The 20,883-nt window shown below is 35.9% G+C and overlaps 1 protein-coding gene across 1 annotated transcript in view; it reads left to right on the top strand.

Moving 5' to 3' along the window:
* The window catches only part of PARP4 (poly(ADP-ribose) polymerase family member 4), a 43,387-nt gene that overhangs the window by 6,479 nt on the left and 16,025 nt on the right, over positions 1–20,883 (top strand). The window contains exons 6-22 of the mRNA XM_035542805.1: positions 39–188; positions 1,448–1,585; positions 3,368–3,541; positions 5,466–5,626; positions 8,525–8,662; positions 9,451–9,549; positions 9,764–9,947; positions 10,706–10,868; positions 11,410–11,534; positions 13,216–13,347; positions 13,588–13,674; positions 14,183–14,347; positions 15,232–15,278; positions 16,925–17,006; positions 17,445–17,582; positions 19,327–19,522; positions 19,764–19,834. Coding sequence (XP_035398698.1) covers positions 39–188; positions 1,448–1,585; positions 3,368–3,541; positions 5,466–5,626; positions 8,525–8,662; positions 9,451–9,549; positions 9,764–9,947; positions 10,706–10,868; positions 11,410–11,534; positions 13,216–13,347; positions 13,588–13,674; positions 14,183–14,347; positions 15,232–15,278; positions 16,925–17,006; positions 17,445–17,582; positions 19,327–19,522; positions 19,764–19,834 — 2,250 coding nt within the window. The remainder of the gene's footprint in view (positions 1–38; positions 189–1,447; positions 1,586–3,367; positions 3,542–5,465; positions 5,627–8,524; positions 8,663–9,450; positions 9,550–9,763; positions 9,948–10,705; positions 10,869–11,409; positions 11,535–13,215; positions 13,348–13,587; positions 13,675–14,182; positions 14,348–15,231; positions 15,279–16,924; positions 17,007–17,444; positions 17,583–19,326; positions 19,523–19,763; positions 19,835–20,883) is intronic.

The raw sequence follows: 20,883 nt of genomic DNA, 5'->3' as shown, positions 1-20,883 counted from the left end.
ATAGTTTCTCCAACTAACTTTACTCTTTCAATTTACAGAATAATAAACAATTTATAGTAAATAAAACTGCTGAAGAAATAAGAGAAAATTATGATATTTTGGTGGCGAATCTGAAGAGCCAGGACTTCCTGCTCAGAGAAACTTTTCCACCTGAAGCAGAATGTTTGGCTTCTACAAAATTGCAAAAGGCTTGTACAATTCACTTGTTTACACTTTTCTGTTCTTAATTATTTGTTTTAGTTTCTAAGTTTCTGAATGTGGTAAACACTGTCTAGATTACAGTGATACAGTCATAGGCTAAGGGAAATTGTTTATATGTAAAAGTTTTGAAATTGTTTTAGGAATATTAAGAAAATCTTCAAAGCACTTAAACACAGTAAAAGCAAATACAATCGTATTCACTATCATTTTGTCTTCTATGTAGGTTCATCACCAACTTTTTTTTTAAAAAAAGGATATACTAATACAGCAACCAAAATTATTATGTCAAAATTATCACTTTGTCATAACTATTTTGCACACTATACAGATGTCATAGGCTTGGTGTAGATCTTACTGAAATCAGTAACAGGACTCCCTCCAGTGGCAATAGATGTTGGATTCTGCTCCCTAAAGTAGTTTTCAGACAATGTTTTACTGCTATTTAAAATATTTGCACTGTGACAGAAAGTTTTTTCCCATTTACTTTCTCACTGTACTTCATCTACTTCTCTCTTCCACCATGGCTAACTTCTATTTTATGGCACAACTGGAACAGAGAATATATCCAGCAATGGCCCACATACATCATCTGGTGATCTCAGGAGCTGTATGGCTGTTGCCATATAAACAAGTAATGTAGCATGTCCAAATGTGTGCTAATTGTTTAATGTCATCAAGTTTAGTGGAAGTTGCTGGAGTTGAAGAACAACGATAAAAAGCTTAAGTAAATACTTTTAACAATGTTCCTCAGATAAGAAAATCTGTTTTCATAACTTTTATTGAATGTATGAATTGCACTGAAACTCATCACCTTTGTACTCTCCTGTTGTTTTACTACAATTTTTTATTTTCACAGTAATAATGTCTTTCCCACCACAGCTTTCTTACAGAGAATTATATCTATAGTTACAGTATCTCCAGTGTTTTATAACACTGGCCGTTTTGAACCATCTGTTCTTTTACCAGCTGTGTAAAACTATTACGTCCTTATACCTGATAATACAATATAATGTTAAAGATACCAAACATCAACTTAATTCCAAGATGTTATGTCTTAATTTTCAAGATGGATCATGGCCACTTGCCTGCCATGCTCTTCACCTGAAAGAGTTAAAAAGGCAAACTTTCCCTTCAAGTTGATGGAACTGAAGAAATTATATTAGGCATGGATGTATATTGTTCATCAGAATAGGAAAATTCCTGTTGCATTTTGTCTTTCCACTGAATTGTGTTTGTTTTACTACAGTTACTTCTAGAAGAATCCATAAATTCAAGTGCTATATGCCAGCAAGTTAGTGATTTTGTGGAACTGATCTGGGCAGAAGCTCTTGGCCACCTGGATAGCCTGCTATTTGAATCAGTAAAAAACATAAGTCTAAATGATGTAAGTTTATTCTTGTTACTCCATGAGGACCCATACATAAACGCTATTATAAGTAATTTTTTCCCCAGCAAACAAGAATGTTCTGTTTCAGATTGGAACTGGCAATTACATCGGGTAACCATATTTCAGTCAGACATTCTCTTGTATTAGAAAAAATAGTTTTAATTATAGTCCATGTCTGTATTATCAGATGACACATATAATTAACATATGGCATCTCATGAAGGCCTTTGGATATTACAACTGTTATTGAAAGAAATTGCCTATCCATCCCTCTGTTAACTCTATGGTTCATTTAATCCTTTTTTTTTTCCACATACCTCAGTGGTTTTGCTTTCCTTCCTAAACAGTTAGGAGGCTAATGTTTATTCATGTGATTTAAGTTTGTATAATTTAAGTCATAGCTGCTTGACAGCAGGATTTTCTTCATCTCTGTTAATACTGGAGGAAAAAATATTTGGAGATTAGGTTGGTTTTAAATTGGAAGAGCTTTGCCAGTAGAAGTTCCCTAATTCTAGAATGACTTTGCCCTGATCTTCGTACATAAGACACTTTTGATTCTCTTCAATTGATTTATGGTAGGAGAATATTTCTTTCAGTTTTTGATATGGAAGTATACATTCATGTAGGTTGTGATGAGTAAGTGGTATATTAGTGATGCTTTATACATTTACTCAGAGACGGTAGTGAGTGTATTTCATAAATCAGCAAGGACAAAGGAAATTCTGTTTGTTGTAGATGTTTTCTATGAGGTGCAATTGTTTCAATATCAAGATTCCTACCATATTTTGGGTAGGTGAAATTTGACAAATAGTTGATAATTTGATAAATAATGTTTGATCATTGGTAGTTTTTGAAAAAGCTGAATCATAAACCTAAAAGACGCAATGATTTGTAAGAAAATGCTAATACTGTTTTCACTACCTTTGCCCGCTTATAATTAGTTTGCCAGAGAAATAGCATTTGTGTAGAAAGAAAAAATCTCTGGATATTTGAAACAAAGAAGTGGGTTGCTGTTCGGTTAGATTAACTTTCCATTTTTTTTCTGAAGGCCTTTGTGAGACTGAGACCAGCCTTGGGTCAATATTGAACTGAAGTAAGACTTTGTTATGCAGCCTCTAATGTCAGCATTTTACTAGCTGTTGCCTATGGCTCTTGTAAATTAAGAGTACTTTGCCTTTTTCCTCCTGCCCCAAGAATATAAAATAACATAGAGCATTCTGTAAAAAATTTCCAGTTGAGAATTAATATGCAGACACAAGCAAATATATAGAGTATCTGTCTAGAGAAACTGCCTAGAATGACTCATTACTTTCTTTTGATCAGTAGGTTGCATTTTATAAATAGTATTTCTACTCTGTTTTATGTATTTTAGGATAAACTAATGCAGTTAGAAATTTAGTAAGAAATTTATTATCATCTAATATGTGTAGTTATTTCATCAATGTATTAAAGCTAACAATATGAGTCAATGGGATGTTAAGTATCATTACCTTTCAATCTGATTCATATTCTGTTTTATTTCAGAGGGGTTATTTTACTGCCTCTTAGCTCTTCCAAGGTACTTAGCAAGTAGCCCAGTATAAGGGTAGAATAATGTCTGACTTCTAAAAACTATTTTCATATCTGAGATGTAAGTACATTTTTGGTGGATATTGCATTAACAAAGAGTTCAAGTTTTATTTCAACATGGAATCAAATTATCCATTTCAGTATTTGTTGCTTTCTGTTCTACCAGTAATTTTGCAATGGCTTTCAGCTTAATAATCTCTTCTCTTAAAGGTGAGCAAAGCAGAAGGTATTTTGCTCCAGGTAAAGAATGGACTGGCTGAGGGAGCTGGTGAGGCAGCGCTACAAGAGATGATGATGGAATTCTATGAACTTATACGTCACAAAACTGAAATAGACTATAAAGTTTCCAAAAAGCTGTTATCTAGAAAACAGGACCTGTGCCAGGTAACTTTTCCAAACTGACAGTAAGCCCCAATCTGCAATGTGCTACACAAATTTTGAACACACTCAGTAGATAAATTGACGGTCACAGACTGTCAGTTTAAAAAAAGTAATTTACTGGAATCTTTTGAATAAAGTAATGCTCATGGGGGGTACTGAATGTGTTGAAGAGGAGGATCAATTGCCATCCAGATGGTGACAGAGTTTCCACTGCAATTATTGTTATGATGGCATCTTCAGCTGGATTAAATGAGACACATGAAACTGATGTTATCATCCTGCTGACCCTGGCAACTGCTCCAGCATACACATAATCAGTTTCTTTTGACTAGCATAAACTACATACAAAATACTTCTAAGCTATTTTAACTATGTACAAAGACTGTTCTTCATGACCTTTCCTTTCCCATGTATGCAGGAACAGTTTCAAAAGATGATTTAAAATTATCTGTCTATTGGTCTGTTCCTACATCTACAGCACAAAGTGCTTGAGGGACTTCCCTGGACTGCAAATAGCATCTATCAGTTGGTCTAAGCACAACAGCCCTGCCTAGGGGAATCTCCAAGGATCCCCACCACGTCTCCCCCTCACAGTTTCTGCATTAATTAGTCACTTCCTTCATTTTTAAGTTGTGTAGCAGTTCAGTCAGGCAGGAATTTAGTTACTCTGCCAGGAGAACTGATGACGAGGTGTGCTGAGTGTGCACACAGATGCAGCCCTTGCATCCAGCAGCTGTCAGAGAGCAGCAAGGGCAGGTGACCGGGGCTAGGGGTGAAAGTGAGCAAGGCCAGAGCAGTCACTGCACTGACAGGGAAGTACTGCAGTACCCAGTTAGGAGCAGAGCAGCAGATAGTGACTGCTGGTGACAGTTAACGGGGTCAGACAACGATCCACATTGCCCCCTCATCATGAGCTTGTCCAGCTGGTCCAAGGTCAAACTGGGAACTCAAGTCCACAGGATCTGAGTCAGAACCGAGGACATACAAGGCTGGATGTAGACATGTCTGCAACATAGCTCAGCCAAGAAACCAAGGGTAAAAGCCTTAGCGTAAAGGCATCTCTTGAGCAGAGAAGGGACAGAACTCCACCGAGTCTTCCCACAGCTCTCTTTCAGGCCCCACAGCTTCACTGTCAAAGCTAGTTCTAATCTCAAGCAGCCAGAGTTTCAGGAGAGGTGAGGCATTCAGGGCCCTGACAACTACATCATACTTGTAACTATAGAGCAAACTCAAATTTTCTCCTTGTATTACAATTATAATGTAAATTCCATAGATTCTGCCAGAGATACTTCTTGGTTTTGGCAAAGGATATACAGAAGTCAGTCCTCTGTAAGTCACAAAAAATAAAGGGGGAGAGGTAGAGAGAAGGTGGCTCTCTATCGTTCTAAAAGAATAATAATAGCGCTTTTAACCTTGGAAGCCTTCTGCTGTCAAAAAACTACTATGTCTTATAAAGTTTTCCCATGACTCAGTGAAGTTTAGCATTACATATTTTTTTTAAGTTAGATGTCCTTTCTCTTGATCTGAGAAAAGTACATGGATGCCTTGTGCTATCACCCTGACTGGACAGGGGCATCAGGGACAATATGATAAGATTCTAGTAAGTCAGGATTGCCGCAAAAGCAAAATGGTATCCAAGCACAAATACTGGTCCCTGGAGCTGTTATGAGCAGGCTCGATGCAAAGCTTGATTTGCGGTTGTATAGAAACAATTTATCACCTGCATATCTTTTTTCTTCTGTTTTGTTTTCATGGGATTCTACAGCTGTTTGCTCATGTTCCACTTGTTATCTAGCGAGTGGAAATGTTCTTTTCCATATTCTTTTTGTTGTTGCTGCACTGTCACTTTATCTAATTTAGTCTTTTTTGTGTGGTTTCTTAATTAAAATGTAGCAAGTATTCATAAATTTCTGTCTTTATTTTCCAGCTCATCCGAGACATGCTTAATATACAAGAAACGAATATGTCATGCCCAAACCCAACATCTTTGGCCAAATACCAGGCCCTGAGGTGCAAGATTGAAGCTGTTGATCCAATGAGTGATGAATTTCTCAATGTTGCACAGCAAGTGTTAAAAAACAATTACAAGTGAGTGTTTAACGGTTGCGCAATGATTGTGGTAACATGCAAGGTATGGTGCACAAAATGCCTCTAAAAAGGACTGAATTATTAGGTTCTGTTACTATGCAGTGTCAAACTAATGGGATTGCAGAGCAGGCATATTTGCCGTAACCTATACTAGAACCAACTGAAAAAAAATCAGAAAACTGAAAATGAGAATATTGTTAATTTTTTCCCCTTTTTAAATTGTGAAAAGCTGTCTATATATAGGAGCTATTTAAAGAAGATATATGGCTTTTAGGCTTGTTCATTCTGTTTTGCTATATTTATTTCCAGGTATTTTATAGAATACAGGGAAAGTGAACATCAAAATAAAACTTGGGGGGTTGCTGAGAAAAACAAATATTTCTTTCTGTGTATTATTAGAATAAATATGATGGAGTAGGTGGGGAGCAGGGGTGGACTACCTGGTCATCTTTTTATTATCTACAGAACTTGATGTCCCTTTTCAGGTAGCTTTCAGTTGTATGAAAAACATGTATTTCTGGGAATTTATTCTGTGGATTTGCCTATTATTCTATTTAATGTTCTTGACATTGGCTTCTGATTGGGTACCCTGTGTTTTTTGATTAACTAATGAAATTTAAAAATGGGTAAACATGGAGAAATAAATTTAAAGAGAATGTCGTTCTAGAAATTGAATAATCAATGGTTAGATCATTGATGATAGAAGAATGGAGTGGGCTTCAGTTCAGCTATATAGAATCATTTAGGTTGGAAAAGTCCCTTAAGATCATCAAGTCCAACCATCACCTAACACCAAGTCCACCACTAAACCCTGTCCCTAAGAGCCACATCCACATGACTCTTAAATTCCTCCAGGGATGGTGACTCCACCACCTCCCTGGGCAGCCCGTTCCAGTGCCTAACCACCCTTTCCAAGAAGAAATCCTTCCTGATACCCAATCTAAACCTCCCTTGGTGCAACTTGAGGCCGTTGCCTCGTGTCCTATCACTTGTCACCTGAGAAGAGAGATCAATGTCCTCCTTGGTGCAATCTTCTTTCAGGCAGTTATAGAGAGAGCGAGTCACTTCAAGTTTTTTACTGAGTAAATGTAGTGTTAAGCAGCTCAGGCCCTTGCTAAGGCCTAAACCCTAGCAACTACTGGTTACTAAGCAGTTGTACCCAAATACGAATTGCTCAAATATGGAAGGAGCGCTGTGCTCAAACATGCAACCTTCTGTTGGTTTTTGGCAAAGTTCAGTACTTGTGAGTACTTGACATTTTGTCTTAATGAAGTCATTTAAAATTAATAGAAAGAGTTTATGTGACTCAATTCCACCTTACAGTTCTTTGAGACAGAACCAATTAAGTAAGCCTTTTGGAAATTAGCTGTTATGTGAACCCACTGGACTGCTCTTTCTGGATCACAGTTATCAAATTTAGGGCCTATAAACTAACTCATAGGCTCAATGATCATCTAACTAGTTACAAGCATGGGATTGTTCACCCAAAATTTTGTCTCTATTCTTATACAACAGATAATAAAGCATAATTACATTCGAAGAATTAGAGATCATTTAGTCCCTTTCAGTTTTTGCATTTGCAACCTTAGTTTTTTTAACTAAAAGCAATCTCAAAAAAATTTCAACTGCAGTAGAAGCATGCTAAAGGCTCAGGGCCCAAGCTCTCTCTCAAAAAAAATTAAAGTTCATATGGCGTGTTTATAAATTAGGATGTAATGTATCTGTAATCCTCAACACGAGAAGCCATACTGTTTGAGTAAAGCATTCAAAAATACAAAAGAAACTGTCTTATTTACCAATATTGTTTTAGCATTTAGGAACTCAAGACTGGCTGAAGTTTATTAAATCTTAAAAGCATGGAGCTTTGACTTGTAAGCAAAGGTTTGATTTGCTTTTACTTTCCAAGTGTACTGCCTACTTTATTTATCTAAATTTAAAATTGCAATCCCTAAGTCCTTTACTTAGTTGTTTTGTAAATCCTAAGGTTCCCCACTGTGTGACAGCCAGGAATCCTGGAATCCTAATATTATCTTCTGGGTATTTCTTAAGGCATCGCTACCTTGCCACTCTTGAGCAACCCAGTCCTTAGTCCATGCTCTGTCATCTGAGGAAGCATGTTCCAAAGACATGTACATAGCAGACTGGTAAAGCAGAGGGCAGGTGGTGAGCACACTGTTTCCCACTTGGACCTCTATGCAAGTAGCTAGATAAAGCATTAAGCTGGCAAGAAAAATGGAAAGAAGTCTGAATCTGTTGCTTAGTGTAATCACAAGAGAAGGACATGAATCCCAGTGTGTGCTCTGCCCAGTAACTACTGTATGTAAAATGCATAAATCTTGCTGGAGGTGGGATTGCAACCCAAGCTTTCCTCCTCTCAAGTGTATTTCTTAATTGGGAAGTTCAAGTTGCTACATTCAGATAACCTGAATATTCTAAGATGTTTATGGTTCAGCCAAGATGGTGAGTTATCTGAGTATTCGCAGTAGGAGAATTTTTAGTACAAGATAGATTTGGCAATAATTTCTATAATACCAGAGTCTGCTCTGCATAGAGTTATATGGGGTTTATACATCACATCTTTGAATTTAGGTTCCAAAATATCAAATGAGATAATTTGATCTGACTTTAAGTATGAAATCACAGATTTTATTTCTTCCTAAGTGTCTAAATGAATCTTGAACTTAGTCATAGGTTTTAAATATCTCTGCTGTTTTCAGTAATTGCAGTTATCTTATTTTTTCTCTTATTGCTGTTAACTTATTTTTTTGCCTCCCAAATTGCCAACCAAAACCAAAGATTGAATGTTACTTTGAGATTTACTACAAGGCTTTATCTCTTAGCAGTAGATCGTTCTTAAACAAATTTTCTGAGTCAAAGATCGTTTCAAATTTCTTGCAGTGACTGTCCAGTGAGAATTTTACAGGTGTATAGTGTTGGCAGAGTAAGTGAAACAGCAGAATTTCTGGGCAGTCTTGGAAATATTCGATCCTTATTCCATGCATCATCTGTGCGCAATTTCATGGGAATTCTTTCCAGGTAAAAATTTACATTCCCCTTTTTTTGTGACATTGGGTTAGGTTTAATTATCTATAACTAAATATATTTTGATTTTTAAAAACGCTTTTTTTGTGAAACTCTTTTACATTATGTTTAACCTAATTTTTACTGTTAACATTTATATAACCATTCATATGCTTCTACAGAACCCTGGGAGGGATCATTCTTTTGTAATGATAAATGTGATTACTTTCCAGCTGGATTAGCATTGAGATGGAGCTATTTGGTTATGATGAGGAGGACTGTAGTTTAAATCCAGATGAAAGATGACAAAATGGAGAGAGTAGGAGAGTAATGGCTGTGTGGATAATTTACGCTGTTTTAGGAAAGAATTCCATTAATGATGTCCTCCTTCCAGTTCTTGTCTTCCTGTCCACTTCCACATTATTTACCGATGACCACTTTATCTGAAATAATTTTAGATGATCATGATTTCCTGGAATAATGGAATATCTGGTTTTATGACAATTCTATGGATTCACTCAGGCATAGTAATGAGTCTGGGAAATGCGTTGCTTTTCTGCTGAATGAAAAAAGCAAACAGTCTTCATAGCTTATGTAGTCAGTGTCTTGGTGATTCATATGGCTTTGGGATTTATTTTTTGATGAATAGACTTTACTTGCCTTGAGTCTCTATGTAGGGTTTTTGTAAAGTGTATTTTGATTTAATCCTCTGTAGTTCATAATTGCACAACGTGTATTAGCCCACATACTTTGTGCAAAAGTATTTTGAACTTCATTCATTGTGTGACTTATTTTTTCTCTAGAGGACTCCTCTTGCCAAAAGTGGTTGTTGAAGATCATGGCCTGGAAAGAACTGACATTGGAAATCTGGGAAGTGGCATTTACTTCAGTGATTCTGTTAGGTCTGAATAATGGCAATATCTTTTGATATTATCCTTTGTGTTTTCTTTTTACTTTGCAAATTAAGTAGATATATGTTTAATACTCTTAAGGTAACTTAATTATTATTTCTTTCATGTTCATCTGTTCAAAAGTATTTGTGTATTCTTAAACTCCTAGAAGCTTTACTTTAAAATCAATTTTAATAAAATGTGCATGATCTTTTTTTACATATAGTGCCAGTATTAAGTATTCTTCACCCAGTGAAATGGATGGAACCCGACTCCTTGCAGTTTGTGATGTGGCACTTGGATCCTGCTTAGATTTGTATGAACGAGATTTTTCATTAAATGATGCACCATCAGGTTATAACAGTGTACATGGAGTCCGTAAGACAGCAGACATCTCTTCAGACTTTGAGGTACTGATCCTGCAGTGTTGGGCACTTGAAAAGACACCAAGTTTGGGATTTATTTATACCAGTGGTAGATAACAGTATAACCTGTATGTTTCAGTTCAGACACTAAATCACTAGACCGTAATGCATAAAATCACTTTTGTCTGTTTTACAGCCTGAAAAGTGCATATAAAACATCAAAGGCTCTAAGTGACTATTTGTGAGGAGATTTAAAATTTCTGCAAGAAAACAATACTTGAAAGAAATATGTTAGCATTCTTTTTTATTATAACTGAATCATCCTATAGATATCTGATCTATGACGTTGAAATTGCTATTTGGAAGTGCTGTTCTGCTTTGTATGGAATAAGAAATCACTACCATGGAAGGTTCACTGTTTTGGAATAGAATCCAACTGATAAAATCCCTGTCCTTAAAGGTTGGTACTCAAAGACAAGGATGATAGCCTTACTGGCATACAAATAGATAAAGTCACTGGCTAGACGTTCACCAATTTTTTTTACTTCTTTTTGTTCTTAGTTATTCTGAAGAATGATTGTGTATTACAGTGAAGAAGAAATACAAGGAGTGTGGAGAAAGCAAACATAACAGAGATGTAAATGGTAGCAATAAAGAGAGATTAGGGGAGTGAAAAAAAAAAGGTCATATTAGTATTTATCAAAAGTGATGTCATTTAGGCTCATCTCTTAATAAATCTGCATTTTTTAAATATTACCTACAGCTTTGTTTTTATTGTAAAATACCTTTCTTTGCTCCTTCAGGATGATGAATTTGTTGTGTACAAAACCGCACAGGTTAAAATTAGATATGTTGTTAAGTTTTGCCTTCCTGAAGATCAAATAAAACCATTTCAGCCTGGAACTGGGGTGGAACTGGAGCAAGATAACAGTGAGCCAGAGTCACAATGTCATGTACAGAATGAGAGTAAGAAATATTTTCTGTTTGTGCTTTTGGCTTGCTTCCAAAGTTCCCTAAATATTTATCAGAACGCTTTTTAGAGTTCTTGTATGCAGCTAGCTTATTAAAAAATCATTTGTAGTTTATTTGTGGATGTTACCAAATTAGTTATGTGGCATCCACGTAGCATCTGTTTAACACATTTCCTGTAAGCCTAATTACCAATGGTAGTTGGAACTCCTCCTGTCACAGTGTGTTTCAAGAGAAGCACAAGAAGCACTTTTGCATAAATCATGAGATGGTCTTTTAATAATTCAAATGCAAGATGTTAAACAAAGACCTTGTAAGACCTTGAAGACTTATCATGAGCTGGTGATGAGCTGGTGACAGCCTACAGCTCAGTAGTGCAACACAAGTATTCTTAACAAAAATGAGGATTACTTTTAATTTGTGTGTTCTGAGTCGCAGAAGTAAACATAGGTCATTGTTATAGGATTAGTTTCAAACTTGCTTCCCAAATGTGCATTTCAAAAATAGCTTTCTAATATTTCGTAAACTCTTTGTTTAGGCTATGTGTTACCGAGTGCAAATATTTCAAATACAGTAAAAACTGGTCTTCAAGACAGACTGGGAAATCCTGTTCCTTTGGAAGGCTTTCATATTAAGGCAAGGATAATAGACTTCGTAGCACAGGTAAAGTATGCTATTTATTGTCCCTTCCCGTAAGTCAGCCCTGAAAAATTATTTCGGTTGTTAAATAGTGTTTTAATCATTAAAAAGAAAAAATCAATCTCTAAATGAAGGAAAGTCTGAAACTGAGTGAAAAGTTTTTATTTTTAGAGGTGTATAGTCAAACAAGTGCCAAATGCTCTTTGGTCAGCAAAAGGTTTGACTTTATTTTTCATTCTGTTTCTGTTGATGCGTAATCAAGTCAGCACTGCAGAGAAACTTACTGCAGTAGCGTATGCATTCTGTTCCCTTGTAAAGACCTTCGTGGTGATCTGTTTGCCAGCTGAATTATAAACCAGTGAGAAATACCTAGGATGATTAAAGATTTCTGGAAATGTATTTGTGTGTTTTGTTTTTAACTTTGGTTAGACAACCTAAATTAGCTGTTGCAAGTAAAATCAGTACAAAAGAACTTGCTATTCTAGCTTGAAAATTAGCTATTTAAATTTGGCCAAAATTAGCTAATAAAAGTTAGCTAAGCAGACTAAATTTTTTGTGTGTTTGTTTAGTATATATGCCCTAAGAACACATCCTGTCAAGACGCAGGATTTTCTTCTGTCCCGGGGCATAATTCCACAATCTCATTCCCCCTGCAACTGAGTCTTGTCTGGGGCAGTCTTGATCGTGCAAAAGCTATGGTTCTACTGGGTTCTGTTGTATGTGTCTCTCTGCACAAACATCTGTATCCAGGGGTGTCCACTGCTGAAGTAGTTTCATAAGAGCAATTCATATTTTTATTTGTTGCTGAAGTCCTAAAAAAAGAAAGCAGGCAAAAACAGGAGAGTAAAGGGATTGAAGAATTGTTGTCAGATGAGTCTGTGCTTAAACTGTTCTGACTCTCAGAACAGTTGTCTGATCAGTCTGATCCTTTTGAACAACTGTTCTTCTCATGAGGGATTGTCTTTATTTTTTGGTTTGGTTTCCTATGGAATGAATTACTGTACAGTAGCATCTGTGCTATGACCCAGTCCACCAAAGCAGAAAGCAGTTTATAAAGCAGAGCTACAGAGCATAAACCAGAAATGATGCGATGGCAAGGGACAAGAAGAATGGCAGCAAAGGCGAATGAGGAATTCCTGGGGTTTTGTTAGGACGCATGGGAAGTAAACAGAAGAGCAGATGTGAAAAGAAGGATGCAATCTGCCACCTCAGAGGCAGAAATACTGTCAGTAGAAAATAGATGCTACACATACAGACTTATACAAACATCCCTTTCGGTATATCATAATAAAAAATAAAACTTTTTTATTAGTTTTGTTTATTCCTGCTTCTTGTTTAGACATTACCGGCTGAAACTATTAAAGACCTATTGCAGTGGTGACAACTTTTGCAGGCAATAGCTTGACAGCTCCAGTTCTGCATAAAGTAACCTTTGTAAGGTCACGGATTACTCTTCTTCTGGAAGAGATTTGATTAATAATTTAGAGAGTAAAAATTCCACAGCTCCTTGCATTTTTGTGAGATATTTATTTGCCAAGCACTGGTGAATGTTATGCCTTCGTTTCTAATATACAAATAAATCATCAAGTTGTAGCATACGTATTGACATTTTGCAGCGCAAAGCAGTTATGCTGTTACGTGTACAGTATTGATGTTTTAATCACATTTTAATGTTATGGAGCTATAAAAAAAATGTTCATTTCAGGTAGTAATGTTTCAGACCTACACCAATCAAAACAGTAGTCCGATTGAAGCTAAATATGTTTTTCCTTTGGATGATAAAGCTGCTGTTTGTGGATTTGAAGCTTTTATCAATGGAAAACACATTATTGGAAAGGTAAGATGTTACTGTATACTGCCTTTGATGTAGGTCCTTCAATGTCAAGATTTGAAAGCACTTATTTAGTAATAAAGCGTACAACACCAAAATTAATTTTGTTTTCTCTCACGTTCTTTGTTGTTACCACTTGACTGTCATGTGGTAACGTCATGTAAGAGAATACTGTGTTCTGTATATGGAGATGAAAGTGTTCTGTTTACAGAGATGAAAACACTTATTTTGGAAAATCTTTCATAGGTTAAAGAAAAGAAACAAGCACATAGAGAATATTGTAAAGCTATCAGTCAGGGCGATGGAGCTTATCTAATGGACCAAGATGCACCGGTACGTTGAATAGCATGGTTTCATAACCTATTTGAAAATTTTGCGTTTGTCAGATTACAGATAGATTATCTGGGCATGCGTGAATATTCCCATCAGAATCTTTGCTCAGTCGTGTCTTTGTTGGGAAGAACTTATTTGGACCATACATTTGATCCTTTTTGAAAACTGCTATTATTTCTTCAAGTATGTTCCACAGCTTATATAAAGCAGGTATTTCTCTTTTAGGAGCTTACACTTTTGAAGAAATCACAGCTTTTTTTTGCCTTTTTTTTTTAATAAAAGATTGATTTATTTAGTTATTACTGATTAGTTTTGCCCAGAAATCTTGAAGAGCTATTGAAAGGTTAATATTTCTTGTCTCAGCATCATTTTTCCTTATACTTCTCAAAAAAACAAGTAGTATTTTCTGTGTTAGCATTTAGATTCATTGTGCTGAACCACGAATTCAATTATTGTTTTGGAAAACATGAGCTTCAACAATATCATTAAATCTAGTCTCTTTTTTTAGGATATTTTTGTAATAAGTGTTGGGAATTTATCTCCAAACTCTACAGTTCTGATCAAAATCACCTATATCACTGAACTGAGTTGTCAGAACGGTTGTATCACTTTTCATATGCCTGCTTCTGTATCACCATGGCAACAGGACAAAGCACTGAATGAAAACACGCAGGTTTGTTAAAACGCAATCTTAAAATAGCATCTTCTTTTGAAGCAAGGATTTTGTACCTAGGGGATTGCAGTTACACAAGAGAGTTCAGTAAGATCATGATTATCTTCTGTTTGATTTCTTCTCTTTTTATTAAAAGATAATTGTGCTTATCATTCTTGTCATAACAGGATTGTTAAAAAGCAATGTGAACACAAGCTTAGGAATGCCATGATCGGTAGAAAGCCTGTAATATCTCTGAGGATTTATTTACTCTTGCGGTACTTGAAAAGCTGACTTGAGTTGAAACATGTTTAAGCTAGATCTCGTATTTTGAGTTATCTGCTGTTTCTGTGTTGCCATTCCTCCTTTGGTTTGCAGGAAAGTAGGCATTGTTTATATCCATCATGAAACAGCAGCTGAGCGTCTGCTGAACACTGCTATTACCCTTCTCTGCCTCCTTTGACCAGGTTTCCCATCTGTTTCTGTGGATCTCCCTGATGGCTTAGGAATTGTTCAGGTGGGAGGGGAGGTCATCTCTGTTTAAATGCTGGCAAAGAGCCAAAGGTGGTCCTTGTGGTCCTACTCCCTGTGAGATCATATAGCTGTGTCGGATGTCTGACCGTTCAACAGTCATGCCTTCTGCTTCAGAGCTGTATTATACTGAGTTCTGAAGTTCATTGTGTTTTTGGGAGAGAAGCATATGCAGGCTCATCTGAATTTTAGCTGCAGTGATGCTCAGATGACAAAGCCATATGAATGAATGAAGTAAACAGGGTTCCAGACAATCCCATCTTAGTGATAGAATAAGAGAAGGGAGCTCCAGATGGATAGAAGTGTCAGGGATTATATGCAAATACTTCTTAACTGGTGCAGTATAAGATTTTTTTTTTCTTTTTCTTTTGTAGGATGCAGTAAAGAAGGTTTGTGTTAGACAAATAAAAACACTGAAGAAGTAAGTTGCTTGCATTAATACTATAATTTGATTTATTATCAATACTTTTAAATCATTAAGTTAAGACATCTGCATTTAATGTTTTTCTGTTTACATGGAATATTTGTATTACCAAGAGACTAGTTTAATTTCATGTTTCATTCTAGTCTGTCATCCTTAGATAGGTACTATCATAAATATTTCGTTGTGTTTCAGAAACATTTCTGTTACTAAGGTTTTTACATAAATTCCCAAGTCACAAAATTTAATGAGCCTACATGATCTTCATATTTGCAGTCTCATTGCACTTAACGTTTTAGCCTTTCTTTGCACTTGTATTTTAAATTAAAAAATAAAATTAGCTGAAACAACGATGTTGCTGGTAAAGTAAGACTTCTTGGAAACAGAATATTATAACTTTATTCCTAGTAATGTTTCTGCATGTGGCTGTTCTCAACTGGAATCACAAGGCATGTAGGTGGCAGTAGCAGTAAATGTGTCAAAACTTATGTTATTCAGGGAATTGAATTTTCCGTATTAAAAACAAATGAAAAGTGTTTTTCATGAGCATGTCCTCTGTTCTAGCTGCAAAGCTGGCACAAAGCCACATCTTTTGTAATTTTCTCAAATTGTATTTAATCCTGAAGTAGTGCTCCATACTGTTACCTTGCTTTTATTCAGTACAGTTACTGTTGGTTAGTAGAAATATTGTACTGATCAACTAAAGATTTGGTGCTATTTCTGGCATATGCATATCAGAAATAAATTCGCATGTTCATATAATACACATCCAGTTGTCGAAAACATATTTAAAATTATAATACAATTTAATTTCAATGTGAAGGGACAACTCAACTAGAAAATGTGAATAAAAATTGGGAAGCGCTTAAGAATAGTTACTGTGTGAGGATGGAGGTCAGGTATTATTAACTCAATTTCCAGCATCAGGTCCTAGAGACAGCAACGCAAAGATATCTGAGCTGGCTGCAAACATTTATATAATGCTTAATAATAATTTTTTCTTGCTTCAGTCTGGTTCTGCCGCTGCTCTGGGACTGTGCATACCTATTGCATATTTTATCCACAAGCATCTTAAAGATAATGGAGATGTGATTGTGAATAGAAAATAATTGCTTATATACTGTGCAGAGGATACACAGATTCATGGTGCATTCAATAATGTTGAGGTTAGGACTCTGAGTAGTCAATGATAGTTTTTAAAAGAGGCAATTTACCAAAATGTAAGACTGACCAATGGAAGGGTACGCATAAAGGAAACGTTTGCAGCCCTACACACCTACATTTTAGGAGATGATATCCTGGAATATAGTAACTACCAATAACCCAGGCTTGTGGTGAGTCAGCAACCTGAAGTGAATAACCATTGTGATAGTGTGGCAAAAATGGCTAATTCAATCCCAAGATACACAAACTGGTAAGTAGTGAAGAGAGAAGATTGGCTGAAATTGGCAAAATGCAATCTGAAGACCTTAAAAAAACAGTGGGGACAGAGACAGAAACTTGTCTAAATAGTTTAGTATTCTCCACTTTCATCCAGTGAGCTTAAAAGGTCAGGAAACGGAGCTCATTCTCATGGAGATGTCATTGCACGCAGATTAATCGTCATCTTCCCTGGACCACCATTCATTTCTGTTCTCTATTTTTAGTGGATTCTCCTTGGATATGTCTATTGAGATGCCATATAGCATTGAACGCCTATATAGTTGGACACATAAACTTAAAATAAAGGTAAACTAATTTCAAAATAACTTAAAATAAGGCATCTGCCTTAGCAGTTCTGCTGTGTATTTAAAAAGGAACTTTAATCCTAGGAAATGTGTGTTGTATATCTGAGTGGCTTTGTGCAGTATTCCTTCTGCACACTGGTAGCTTCTCTGTTTTTCTCAGATGAAGATGTTGTGCTTGAATCCTTTTTGCTTTGTTTTCATATTTTAAAACACTTTTAGGAAAGTGAATGATATTTTAAAGAATATAATATGTACATAGCAACTGCACCTTTTAAATTTTATGTAATCTTTCTAGAAAAGACTTTTGGTACTACCCCTATTAACTGTGCTGTCATCATTCCCCGTCCTCACGAATGACAACTTTATTTTGTACTAGTAAAAAATATTCACTGAGCTGTTATTAAACAAATATTTAAATGCCTGTTTTTTCCCCTGCTAGAAAACAGAGTGCAAGGCTGTAATTAAGACTGTGAAAAACAGCTGCTTGGACAGCAGTGGCTTTGGTCTAGATATATGGATTTCTCAAGCCTATCTACCCCGAATGTGGGTAGAGAAGCATCCCAACCAAAGGAGTGAGGTATGGCATTACTGTTACACAGTTCATGAGGTAATACTGAATATGCTAAAACACAATAAACAGAAACAGTTTGGTTTTGATGGGTAGAAGATGAAGAACAATTTCACACCATAGACAGTATTCAATTTAATCTCTTTATTAAGCTGAGTATTCTCCAAAAATGAGTTTTCAGTTCCATAGAATCTTGTTGACTTTGTTTTATCCTTTGCCTTGTAATAGACTGAAGGTTGAGGCACAATTTCAACACAGTGTCCAATCATATTTCTGTTAAAATACTTTTTTTCTAACTGTTGTGCTCCTGTTTGTATTTCACAGAAATGTGACTACACTGTTTGATGCAGATGTTACATTTACAGAAATGGAAGTGAACAAATAAGTTGTGGCTTAGGCTGGAACTAAGTAGCTTCAGAGTCATGCAGTCTGTATTCTAACTAAAAATTAAATAACATTTTAAATCATTAAATTTGTAATAAATTTGTAATACTATTTACAACTCACACACAAATATTTATATAACCCAGCAGTGTTTTATCTTAAGTCACCTGGCCTTCTTAGAAGATCTTGCATTCTGGAGTAGTTACTACTGTTGCAGTGGCTATTTTCAAAGGCATTTAAATCTCATAGTTTTCACTAACAAGTGAAAAAGACATAGAAAGCAGTTCAAACACTCTGGATCACTTACAAACAGAATCTGGCTGTGTCAGAAGAGCTCATTATTACAACTGGAAAACATTAATAAAAGGTTGAATAGGAAAGAAAAGAACAGTTCAACCTCTTCTTACCTTCATACACTCCTTGCCTGAGAAATGCATTTAGAACTTAAGAGCACATCTTAAAAGATGTGATTCCAGTTTATTAGAAACTATTTCATCCTCCTCCATTTTTTGTGACCACAGCTGTTCTTTTCTGGTATAAAAGTGAAGTCTGTGGCACTTTTAGCTATTTTCAGATGCTTTTATCTTTTCTTCTTTTTTAATAAGACAAAATGCTGCAGAGGTGAAATGTAAAGTCTTGGTATTACCAATCTGTAAATCCAATGCTGAAATTGAGTAAAATGAGTAAAATGACAGATTAGATTGTTTTCTTTTTGACAATGATGTCTCCTATTTTTCTTCTTTTAATCAGAATTGTATAGTTTAAAAGGATTAGTTTAGGGACATTTGTTTCACGACTTCAATAATACAGATATTCCCCTGAGGAAAGGAAAAAGAAAGAAATTTCTGTTTGTGCTTCCAGACTGCAAACCTTTCTGTGCTATTGGAAACACTTTCACTCCTTCCAGCATTTCATTGCTCCACTTTTGAAAGCCCTTGTGTTTTATAGCATCTCTGTTCAGAGCAAGGACAATATGCATTTCTCTGCTTTGCATATATATATATATATATATATATATAATTCTACTCCTTCTAACAAACTGATGGTGGCAGTGATGATTATAAAAAATATCTGATTTTTTTTAACTTTGAGAAGAGAATCCAATGCTGTTTGCTGGAGAGTAAATCAGATAAAAACATTGAACATCAAAATTCCTTTTTCAGTTGCTCGTGTGAGGCTTAAGTTATATGTAAAGGATAGAGAAGTTGCACTTCTCACTAAATAAGAGTAAATGAAATATATTAACTCAAACTTTCAAATATGGCTATATTCTGCTCTCATTCCATAATAAGAAAAATGGAGATGCTTGGGTACACTTCTAATGCAATAGCATTTGTTCACTGCACTAATTTTGTTTCTGTCTCTGTAGGCTTGCATGCTTGTATTCCAACCAGAGTTTGAAGCAGCGTTTGATGAAGAGCAGCTGTCCAGTGAAATTATTATTTTATTAGATTGCTCAAATTCCATGGCAGGTTCAATGTTACGGGAAGCAAAGCAGATTGCTTTACACGCTTTGAAACAACTTGGTTTCAGACAAAATGTGAATGTAGTCAAATTTGGCACAAGTGAGTTTCTCTGTTTCCTTTTTAACTGTGAGCCACCTTTTACCTTCTTGCCATGACTTAATAATTTTATATGCATCATTATTATCAGACCAGCTTAACACACTGAACTGCAACCTGGAATGTGTAGCAGTATGGCATATTTCTACTCTGATATTCTAGTCATAAAACTTAAACTTGTGTTTCCACAGTGTTGCCCCGTGCTAAATATTTTAATGCTCCTAATATCAATCTTTGTTCACAGATTTCACAGAATTTTCCCCATTTTCAAAGGACATCTTAAAGGATCTGGCATCGCTGACCGAGTTTATTACAGTAAGTAAATCAGTTTGGTTGTATTCTAAAGAATGTTTCTTTAAAAGGAATGTTTATCTTTGCAGAAGTTATCCAACTTTTCATCTTATTTTCTTTTTCTTTAAGCCAGCTTCTAAGATATTTTTTTTATGATTTAGACTATTTGAAACCTATTTTCCCTAGTAACAAGCATAATCACATTTGAATATTAATTCCTGTTCAGTTTAAAGTGATCGCTTAAGTTGTTATTTTGAAGCTAAGTAGATATAAGTGTAAGAACATTTTTTCAATGTTTCCTCCTAAATTTGTCTTTTGGAGTTCCTGCCTCTCATTGCCCTGCTCACAGCACAAGAGAGGAAATTATTTCCTTCACAAAATCACAGAATCACAGGAATGGCTGAGGTAGGAAGGGACCTCTGGAGGTCACCTGGTCCTAACCCCTGCTCAAGCAGGAACACCCGGAGCAGGCTGCCCAGGACCACTTCCAGGTGGCTTTTGGAGACTTCCAAGGAAGAGACTCCACAGCTTCTCTGAGCAACCTGTGCCAGAGCTCCCTCACCTGCACAATAAAGAAGTGCTTCCAGATGTTTAGACTTCCTTCTGGAAATCTATAATTTGTGAGTGAAGCCAGCATTTAGGCCAAAGGAATTTTAGTGACAAGAAAAAAATACTTTTGGACGATTATTTGCTGTTTCTCACCTCTTAAGGATCAGAGGATATCCAACAAAATGATAAATCAGTGGATTTAAAAGGAAAACTAAACAGAATCATAGAATCATAGAATGGCTTGGGTTAGAAATGACCTTAAAGATCATCTAATTCCAACCCCCTTGCAATAGGCAGGGATGCCACCCACTGGATGAGGTTGCCCAGGGTCCTATCTAACCTGTCCTTGACCATCTCCATGGATGGGGCATCCACAGCTTCTCTGGGCAACTTGCCTCAGCACCCCTCTGAGTAAAGAATCTAATCCAAATCTCTCCTCTTTTAGTTTAAACCCATTCCCCCTTGTCCTACCACTATCTGTCCACGTATAAAGTCACTCAAAAAACAGCATAATACACAGTGGA

The sequence above is a fragment of the Cygnus atratus genome, chromosome 1 (assembly GCF_013377495.2).
Source record: "Cygnus atratus isolate AKBS03 ecotype Queensland, Australia chromosome 1, CAtr_DNAZoo_HiC_assembly, whole genome shotgun sequence".
NCBI lineage: Eukaryota > Metazoa > Chordata > Aves > Anseriformes > Anatidae > Cygnus > Cygnus atratus.
The sequence above is the reverse complement of the archived record's forward strand: the minus strand, read 5'-3'. Positions and strand labels throughout refer to the sequence as shown.